This window comes from Convolutriloba macropyga, chromosome 3 (genome assembly GCF_964194025.1).
Source record: "Convolutriloba macropyga chromosome 3, txConMacr16.3, whole genome shotgun sequence".
Taxonomy (NCBI): Eukaryota; Metazoa; Xenacoelomorpha; order Acoela; family Convolutidae; genus Convolutriloba; species Convolutriloba macropyga.
In genome coordinates this window covers 46,336,459-46,347,133 of record NC_134470.1, presented here as the reverse complement: position 1 = coordinate 46,347,133, position 10,675 = coordinate 46,336,459, and the positions used below count along the sequence as shown (strand labels likewise).

Here is a 10,675-nt window from a genome sequence, read left to right as displayed (position 1 = left end):
CTCACAAAAAGTTATTTAAGTATATAAAGTTTTGAACGGACACTTTAAAGATTTTTTGTGACATTTCAAGCCTCAAGGAGTCAGACTCTAGAACACGAAGTAAGAACAATCAAATGGTAACACTCAACAGAGAATGAGTCACAGTTTTGCTCACAGCAGATGGTTTTTTTGCGACTCAACGCTTTTTTGGCTGCTTTCAACAGACTCGCTCGATCCGTTTCCTTTGTTACCATTACAGCCGTGAACTTCATGTTACTCTTTCCATAGGCAACATTTTATATTCTACAAATTAGTTCTTTCTACCTAACTAGAGGGAACAAGCAAACAAAATTTGGGAAAATTTTCCATCGAATGGAAAGATTAACAAGATATGCCATCTCTTAAATTCAGTTGACATGACATTTTTAGTTGAAATGGAACATCAACACTAATTGGCGTAATCGACGTTAAATTTAAATAATGGTATAAACTCTTTTTGGTATTCTATTTTATTGTCGATAACTGACCTGGCTGTCTTGAGTAACCAGAGAGACGATTAACTAAATAGATATAAGATTATGGTATCACGCCTTTGATCCCAGGCTTCCTCTTCATGCATATTTTCTGGGAAATGTAATTTTGTTTTGAGAAATTATGGGATGACCTGCGCCGATGAAATTAATTAAAACTGGATTGGTATTTATTCAGCGAAACAATTGCTTTTACAAAAATGAGAAAACTGTGCCCGCTTCTTTGCAGAAAAATATGCTCTTGTGTGCAGACGCTACTAAAACCTCATTTACCATAAATTGAATTTAAAATTGAGACAAATGTGGAAAATAATTTGATTATCAATTAAGAACTAAATGAAATCAAAATTCAAATTAAGCATCATCTTCAATGCTTCAAATTAATCAACTAATTCATTGAAACTGAAATAATTCATATCAAATTGGGATTGAAAGAACAACCATAGAATTTCACTAAATCTGTGACCAATTCTAACGAACATCAAATAGCAAGAAACAAATCAATCAAATTTAAAATCATGGGTCGCTTCTTATTGCTACAGAACAACTAAATTAATTTACTCAATGTCTTAAGGATTGAATCTTTTTTCTACCATCAATATGTTGGATTTTGAAAAGCTAAACAATTCAAAGCTGGAAACGTCCCATTTAGTAATCGAAAGAATACATCGGATACATCGCAATACTGACGGAGCCCAGCTCCAAAATCTGTAATCAAACTTTATAAAATCATTAATTTATATTTAGTAAAAAATAAATAGGTAGATATGCCATTTCTGATAATCTGATAGACACAGCTGCAAACAATGCACAATCAAAATGACAACAAGTTTTCTAAACCTTGTCAAGGTCAAATAAATTTGCTTGGTTACGGATGCGTGAATTGACGAATAGACAAATTCTATCAGTGAAAGACGACGTGAATGACTCGATGTTCACTCGTTCTTTTCCTTTTCGGCCAATTGGGAAGAAGACGCCTCTTTCGACTGTCTGAGCATCTTTGGATTGATGAGATCTGTGTCTCCGTGTCTGAAGATACACCCATCTCTCCACTCACAGAATCCCTGTTCCACATAGTTCCTGCACATCTCTGTCTTGAACTTGGGATGTTGAGATTGGACTCTGAGTTCTCCACTTCCGTGAGCAAATTGGCACTTGGATCCGTACTCGCACGAACCTCAACACACAAACAAAGTAAATAATCATTTAAACAAAAATCATCTCATTTCAATATAAAAACATTTTGAGGTTGTTTTAAAGGAGCTCTAAAAAGATTATCCTCTGCGAACCTTTCATAATGAAAAAATCCTATTTTTTGTATAGTTTTCATACTAATCATAAATTCAGATTGTGAACTCAGCAGTTTAATTCCACAGTGATGATGGGCAATTTTTAGATGTTGTTTGTTAATAAGTATAATAACTCGTTAAATAACTCGTAATGAGTATAAAAACTCGTTTAAAATCGAATTTCGACTATAACCCATTTGATTTTCATTGTGAATGCAAATTAATCCTTCTACCAGTTTAGGTTCTAATTCGATTATCCATGTTTATAGTTAATGAGTATAGATATGAGGGAGGCTTGAATTATCGTTGTTATTCACTATCAATTGCATTATACCTTTAGTTGAGAAGTTTCGACAGTGCATAGTCTTGTACTTGTTAGGGTTGATGACGGACGAGTTGGCTGTGGCGGAATTGTTAACAGCAGTGGAAGAGGTGGATGCAGCGGAAGCTCCACTTGATTGGGAGACTTCAGTGGAGGGGGATCTAGTTGCCACCGCTCTTAGTTCTTGCTTACCATCTACATTGACAGTCCTAAACAATAAAAGATGACAAACTTTTATTAAATGACAATAAAGCATGAAGTATGAAAAAAATAATTAACAGTAAGTTAAAACTTGATGAGCCAAGTACAAGGGATCCTGACATCGTTACAAGACATGCCACATCTTATTGTCATGAGAAAATAGGAATGACATAATTAACATGATCGTGTAAAGCTAAGAATAATCTAAACATGTCTTGGTAGATCATGTCGTAAAAGACCTTACTTCTTCAAACAAATCCGAAGATCATACAAGCTTTGTACATATCTTGAATGTTTCTCACCAAGACACTATTCAGGATCTAACGAGATAGATACGGTTTGGTCTCACTGAGGATTTAAGCGTCGATTTATAATTGATAAAATAAACAACTGATTTATTTAAAAATAGTTCAAACCTGTTGTTAATCGAAAAGTTCAAACCAAGTTAACTACCATGTTAACAACGACACAATTCAATACTTGCTCAATTTTTAATGAAAAATGAAACAGATAAAGTGAGTATATGAACCTGAACAGCTGTCTCTTCACGTGACACCCTCTGATGCAGCTGGTCTGTCCCAGCACCAGCACCTGTGCACCACTATTCGCCTGTTGCTGTGGCTTCTTGGGACTATCTGCCGACTGGCTCCTTCGACTACTGCTGCAAGGGGTACTCACACCCAAAGTTCCTTGGGAGCATGACTTCACAGGGGAGCCGGGGGTCGTGGGGAGACTCGGTGACCACTTGAACAATTGGTCAGTCACACCGGCACTAAAAAATGAAGAATCTAATATTAAAAAAAATCTAAAAATTATAGCTGAATTGAAAAAGGATGTTTTGATGTTTTTTCTTTTCAATTGAGAAGTGGTTAAAAAAATATTTCATTCTTGTATTTAAAAGTTTTTCGGTGCCTCAGTTTAAACATCCGCAACGTTTTTGCTTCGTTCTAGCTTTGAAAAATGGCAAACCTGTGCGTCTTCTTATGGTTGGCGAAAAACATCAAACTTCAGTACTATTATTAAAGACATTCTCTTCAGTTATAAACAAGGAACCAGAATACTAACTTTGACTCGCTGTTGTTTCTGCTCGTCTTCCTCTGAGGAGTATTCATCATACTAGAGTAGCCAGACTCTGACCCCCCTAGCGACCTAGAGAGACATCGGTCCACATCCACCGCAAGAGGGCGACCACATGCCAATTGCGGGTTGGACGAGAAGATTGCGTCATCATCCTCATCATCATCAGTAGCCTCGGATCCCATCGAAAGGGAATGGCCAAGTCGCAGAGACAGGCTCTGGGACAGCGGGGATGTGTCCACGGGTGAATAGGGGGTGGTGGGGGCAGGTGCAGCGTATATGCCCTCATCAAACACTAAGTCGAGAGTCGCTTTGAGCAGCAACATGTCCAGAATTCCTTCTTCATCCTAAAGTTACATTGGAAAAAATGTATCTATTATAAGTTAAAAAATCTCTGACCTTCCGAGCAGAGATTGGGTTTTAATTAAAAATGAAACAAGCAAAATGAAAAAAAAGCAAGATGTGGTTGAAGTGATGAGTTGTTAAATTTTCAAATATTTGTATTAGTTTTTGTTTTAAAATATAAAGTATGAGTTAGTTTATTTGCAGAATCTAGTACAAATACACTGGGATTATTTCTATTAAATTATCCAACTCCAATGTTTTTTTTATAGAGAAAACAGAATGTGACTAAATTGTGTTGATATTTTTATATCGGTAGTTAAACTCTGTGATACCCATGAAAAATTTGTACCGGAACATTGCATGAGGTCATTTCTGCAGTCGTTTAAGCGAGGGGTGTTGGGGGGGGGGGGGGGTGTCAACAAAACAGATACTCTTGTGAATTTTCAGTTTGTGAGTGCCTATGATAGCAAACTAGCCTTCCAGACTCGTAACAGACTCAAACTTACCTCTAGAAACTTCAGCTCTTTAATAGCTACCATGGTGATTGCTCTGCTTCTCAGGGTGCTAGGACAATAGATCGAAAGACAACAGATCGAAAGCAAAAATTGGGACAATAGATAGAAAATTAAATAAATTAAGTTGCGTATTGGCCAATCAGATTTAAGCGCTCATTTATTAACTGCATATAGCATGTTCTATTGTGATATTTTGTTCGGTTGGGATAGATTCATATCAAGTCCCACGGGCCGCTAAGGCATGGCCATGGCTCGCGAGGCATGGCCAAACAGTGGTAATTATATTGCAGCTCGCAAATAATCCTTAATTTCAGCCAATAAGAATAGAGGATGATTTTCGATCTATTGTCCCAATTTTTCTGTTTTCGATCTGTTGTCCTTTCGATCTATTGTCCGGTCACCGCTTCTCAGGACTTTTTCCTTTCCGGAAGATTTGGTCTTACCGGCTAAAAAGAATTTTAAGAATGAATGGAATGTGTCTTTGTTTATTTTACTACCCCGAGTAAACAAAGTTTCAGCCAATCAAAGATTAGTAAATTTGAGCCTAGTACGATCGGCGCCACTGCTGTCATTTTACAGCATTAAAGTGGGCTCCAGTTTGGGCAATTTGCGAGTGCTGGCGCGCCAATTGTTTCAATTCGGCGTCTTTCATTCATTCATGAAATTCCTATCTAATAGTTTATGATCCACAAAACGGGAGAATAAAAACAATATTAATTACCCAAATGATAGGGTAATTTACAAAGAATATTGATTTCAGGATTTTAATTGTCGTAATTTAAAAACATGACAAAGCTTAATAGATGAGATAATCGGATTAATTAGTTAGAGGACGAGAAATGAAAGGAATATTTGTTCGTATATATGAACAATATATGAAAATCAAACATGAGAGAGAGCGCTATATCGAAAAATTGATCCTTAATGCAAGATTCGAATTCAAAAACCTAATTAATATTCTTTCAAAAATTACCCACTTTGATCTCAACTGGGGAAGCATCTCAATTCAATGGTCAATATCCTCAAAGATATTAACGCGCGGCTAATGACGAGCGTTTCCACGCAAATTTGTCTTGGCTGCTTGTGGAAAAAAAGCTTGAAAAGCTTGGAAGAAAGCAACAGAAATGACCCGAATTTTGGTTTCACCAAATAATAAAAAAAGTTGTATATCAATAATTGATAACCAATATGAAAAGAATATTAGGAGAAGCAATTGAATGTTTTGTCAAAATTGGAGAATCGATAATTATTTAAATCTTTTCAAAGAATCTTTACTATTGAGTAAGTGTTCACGAAGTGAACAAAAAGCACTTTTTTCAGATCGCTTAATTTGATGCACCAAAATTTAGTTGTTATACATGGCATTAAGTATGAAAAGAAACAGCCTGAATTAATCAGATGGATTGATGAGGCAATGAACAGGCCGGTTTATTTTTAGTATTGGGTTGATTATTTTGGTGAGATTTGAAATCAGAAGCTTGCTTAGTTTAAGGTAGCGTGATGACTACAGGTTAGAACTTTAAATTACTTGTTATCAGAAAGTATGTATTCTGGCAGCCTTCCGAAAAATGCGTTTCGAACAAGCTGATACAAAATTGAACAGCTTTTCCGGAAGTCGGCGTTGATTTAATTCAATTTAATTTTTCGTCATTTTTCATCAACATAAGGCATAAATTAGAACGTTACATAAACCTAATCGTAAATAGCTATATCTGCAGTTTTTGTTTATCTAATTAGGTTGGTCTGGTTAGATGATCTGGTTCAGGTTTTCACTCCAACTCTGGAAATCTTGGAGTCCCTTAAGCTCCTTGTCATACACTATTAGAATTCGACAGTCACTTGCAGTGCGCGTTAGCTTACTTCTTTCAAAAGTGCGATTCCCGGAGCGAAAACCGAACTTAAATTCCTTCCGCTTACTTGCGATGCGAGATACAAAGCGAGAGAGAGAGAGAGAGAGAGAGAGAGAGAGAGAACTGAATTTGAATTAAGCAAATGAAGTTATAACTCAAGTGCTTATCAACAAAGCTTGAACGTGTGATCAGACATGTCTGATCACGAAGCCGGAAACAAAAGGTAAATGAATAAAGAGCAACTCGTGACAAGAAGTTTGAACAATAATGAAATATGAAATGAACGGCAAATTGAAATGAACTAAATGAATACATCATATAAATTTTACTGCACCAAATAAATCAAATGCAACTAAAATATCCACGGGTATCACACACCCCTTGTTTCGACACAAAAAAACTGTGACACTAGCACCTTTATTTAAAGATAATAATAATAAAAATATTTACAAATTAATATCTGGTTAATAACAATATATGCACTGGTTATCATAGCTAAAAATAGAATAATACTAGTTATAAGTTTATAGTTTATGCAGTTTTGGTTGCGTAATGAATTTAGTCTGACTTTCCTTGATTTACTGCTTCGAGAACCGTCATTGATGTCACCAATGTCTCACCTTGATCGAGAATTGAGAACAATTGCGGGGCAGGTGGCGAGACTTCTCCAATAACGGGAGAAATGTTGATTTCTTCAAACTCTTGGACGGCAACATTTTGTACAGTATCGACAACCGATGCAGGTGGGGTTGAAAGTTCTCACCGTCTCCCGCTCGGCGTGGGCGTTTAGGTGGGGCAGCAATTGTTGAATCCGAAGATGAATTATCGAAGCCGTAGTATGAAGGGCTACAGCGGTTTCTATCGGAGGATCTTTGAGCCTTGGTAGTTGAAGTTGCTGGAGCGGACGATGATGCAAGCTTGGGAAGAATAATCATGTCGCTGTTTGAAGCGGCACTCCCTTCCTGTTGTTGATTTTGGATGCCGAGAAAGTGTGGTACTTTTGGTATGCGCCCTCGCATCGCGCGTGAAATGTTACATCTTGAGGTTGAAACTCCACTGCCCGGTTCACGCCTGCGGTGTTTCATCATTTTATCACCCTTGATTTTCCGGGTGAATTGTTTAATATGGCTTTGGATGAGCTCCTCCAACAACTTTTCTCCAATTTCTGATCCTGGTCGGTCCGCGTAGACTTTCAATGGAGTCTGTCTTTCTTGCAAAGTGCCCGCCTTTTTTTATGTCAATGTTTCGTACCGTGACGATAGGTCTTCCAGGCTCTTTTATTGTTGATGTTGTAGGACTCACTTTCAAAATGTTTGAGCCTGGAAGAAGAACCTCGTATAAGCCCTCTAACTTTTTCTTTGAGCGCCGCTTGCTGGCTTTTTTCCCGGCCAATTTGAGCTGAACGCCTCGTTCTCTTAGTGGAATTGGCCGGCAAGCACCGGATCGCCGTCCGTGTGCTCTCTTTCTCTTTCATGAGCTTCCCGCGCAGCCCAATTCATTCCAGATTCTACCTCGATAGCACTTCTGTGGCCATTTATCCACTTCTCGTCCGGGAGCATTTCCTCTGGCGTGACTGTGTCTTCATCTAAATAGTGGTTCATTAAGTTTTCTTATTTGAGATTAGATAATTTATGCTTAGTGGAGATTACGCTCAGCGTGGTATTTGATTTTTGGCCAAAGTGTGCTTCAAAGGGCGAGATCTTTTTTGCTTTTTGCTTATAAATACGCAATTGGTGAATGATAATCTTTAATGCATACTTTACATGAAATGCGTTGTTAGCCAATTTTTCTTCTTTGATACATGCAAGTCTACTTTTAATTGTTTGAATGAGTCATTCTACCAATCCAATAGCATGATGATCGTTTGCTGGAGCTTCATTAATTTCGATATTATTTTTATTGCAAAAATTCTATACTTGATTTCCAACCAAACATTTTGCTTGATCCAGACGAATCGACAGTGGAATTCCGTGATTTTCAATGTAGATGTCCAAAAACTTTAAAAAGTTCAGTCCATTAGCTTGGTCATAAATACATGCAGTGGGGTATTTAGAAAAACGATCAATAGAGGCTAAAAAATATATCTCGTTACCTTTTTCATCAAAAATTGGACCTCCAAAGTCAAATTGATTTTCTTGATTTGGTTCAACACACAATACATGGGGACGAAATTTTTAGCAGGAATTACAGACTTAAGATTCTTACCAATTAAAGTACACAATTTGCACTCCATCGCTTTAACTATGAGCTTGCGATTCATGTATGGCCACCAGCAGTGTCTTGCCATGCGAATCATTCCCCAAGTACTTGGATGGCTTGCGTGGATGTCATCCATTAACGCTTCTCGGAGAACGTTTGGTATAGCCACCTTTTCATCAATACACCCGCACGTGTAACGGACATGGAAGTCTCTTCAATAAATTTGTATGTATGGTCTGAGTTTTTTTAGGCGACTTTCGTTGTTCAAGAGTATACAGTCACGTACCTCTTTTAAGACAGCATCTTTGCTGGTTAGGGATGCAATTAGGGACTTACTGAATATTTTGTTCACAATATGATTGTATGTTGGGATCTGTGGGCTAGCTGTCAGGGGGGTATTGACGTTAGAAGATGGGGCTGGGGATGTTGGGGTTGAAATTCGGGTAGAACTTGCGGTGCGAGTGCCACTTTGAGAGTTAGAGCGTTGATTTGCGGTGCTAGATGTAGTTGGAGGCGTGGATGGTTGATTCGCCTTGCGAGAGGCTTCAGTGAAGCGAACTCTAGTGATGCGCCTTTTAGAAGGCAAGTTGTATAAAATTTTGTCTATATAGTTAATGTCTGAAGTATTTTTGAATTGAAGAGAGTTATTTGAATAAAAATCGGGAAACTGATTTCCAAGATGATTTGAGGCGAAAAGCACAGATTCTATTTCCGGGTGGTGACTTTTAGAAAAATCAGAGGAATGTCTCCTAGTTGGCGGGAAAGGAGACATGAAGGATTGAGTTTCGCGCGTTGCGAGAGATAATTCATTCGGAATTTGGAAGGACTGTATATACTGAATTGTATTTTGCTTAGCGAGTGAAGTGTTAATAGGTATTTGCAACGCGGGATATGCATATTTTAATTTGTTGAATTTACCGCTAGTATTTGAGATTTGATTTTGCAGCGCGAGTGATAAGTGAAAATCATGCTTAAGTACGCGGGCAGCGTGTGTGCTAGTTAAATTTGTCGCATTATTGCATTATTTGTAGCCTCAAGTTTAGGTGCGATTTGATATGCGGGATCATGTGCTTGTATTAATTTGTTTAAATGAATTGCAAAATCGGTAGGTTTTTAATAAAGTGAATTAACTGATGCAGAGATAAGTTTTAACTTTGCCACAACAAATTCCTCATCATAGGCAGAAAATTTTCTAGTTTTTCGATTTAGATGTCGGGGAAACCTCATCTTTTAATCCCATTTTTGCCCCAGGCAAGTGTTCAATATCGAATTGGAATGGGAGTAATCTTTCGATACAGAAAGTCAAACTGCTGTTGTATGTTTTAATGAATCGATTTTCTTTCAATATAGAAAGGAGAGCTCTGTGATCTGTAGTAACTGTAAAATGTTTGCCATAAAAACAGTTTTTAAAATATTCAATAGATGAAACTACCCCAAGACGTTCAAGTTTGTTGACACTATATCGCTCTTCACATGAATTTAAAAATCAGGATGTACACGCAATTTGTTTTCACCCATCAACTGTTAATTGTTCAAGGGCTGCCCCGAGACCGGAAAGGGAGGCGTCACATTTTACGCGCGTCTAGAGTTTCGGGTTATAATGAGTTTTTTCAGTGGCACTCGCAATGCGGATCTTTTTTTGAATGAAACAATTTTCATGCACCTCAGTTCAGTTAAATTCTGGTGATTTTCTTAACAAAAGACGGATTGGGTGGCTAATTTGAGCTAAATTTGGTATTAATTTACTGACGTAGTGTACAGAATCCAGGAAAAGCTGAGTTTCTTTAATGTCTTTGGAGCCTCGAGATTCTAAATAGAGGAGGTCTTGCTCTCGATAGGCGAGATAACTGATTGTGAAATACATTAACCAAGCCAATCTATTTCAAGTTTAGCGAAATGACATTTCGGAAGGTTGATCTTAAGATTTTCGTCATCTAAACGTTTAAGACAATTCAAAACGTACTGTTTATGTTCTTCCTCCGGTCCTTAACTTGCAATCAGAATGTCGTTGAGAAACAAATTAGTAATTTTTAAACCAATGAGAGTATAATCATAGCTTTTTGAGGTTCTGCCGGCATATCTGTTAGGCCATAAAATCCTGTTTGGATTCTGTAGGTTCCTGTCATGTCTCGTCTTATTATTTTGAAATTACAATGGTTTGCCGTGTTAACTTAATTGCCTCTACGCGTATTTTAAATCGAATGTCAAAAAATATGTTATGTTCTGCGGTACGGGAGCACTGAATTGTTGAGAAATAGATTCGATAAACGTATCAATTTTAGGCAATTGATATTTGTTTTTATGGATAGCTTTATTTAATATTTTGGATTGGAATGCAAGTTTAATTGTTTGGTCCTTCTTTACAATG

General features: G+C 37.3%; 2 protein-coding genes across 3 annotated transcripts in view; both read right to left on the bottom strand.

Annotated features, from left to right (window-relative positions):
* The window catches only part of LOC142337091 (tectonic-1-like), a 145,282-nt gene that overhangs the window by 108,175 nt on the left and 26,432 nt on the right, over nucleotides 1-10,675 (bottom strand). The gene's annotated exons all lie outside the window — the stretch shown is intronic.
* LOC142337090 (uncharacterized) lies at nucleotides 1,189-4,688 on the bottom strand. Its single transcript, XM_075386160.1, has 6 exons — nucleotides 4,671-4,688; nucleotides 4,250-4,304; nucleotides 3,387-3,745; nucleotides 2,851-3,093; nucleotides 2,133-2,329; nucleotides 1,189-1,686 (listed from the first exon to the last, which is right to left on the bottom strand). Exons 2-6 carry the CDS (start codon nucleotides 4,280-4,282, stop codon nucleotides 1,445-1,447), a joined length of 1,074 nt encoding a protein of 357 aa, XP_075242275.1. The 5' UTR covers nucleotides 4,283-4,304; nucleotides 4,671-4,688; the 3' UTR covers nucleotides 1,189-1,444.

Coding starts and splice junctions, on each gene's coding strand:
- LOC142337090 (XM_075386160.1), bottom strand. CDS start 4,282: ATGGTAGCTATTAAAGAGCTGAAGTTTCTAGAG. Junction 2,330..2,850: donor GTGAAGAGACAGCTGTTCAG/GTTCATATACTC, acceptor TTTATTGTTTAG/GACTGTCAATGTAGATGGTA. Junction 1,687..2,132: donor TCGAAACTTCTCAACTAAAG/GTATAATGCAAT, acceptor TTGTGTGTTGAG/GTTCGTGCGAGTACGGATCC.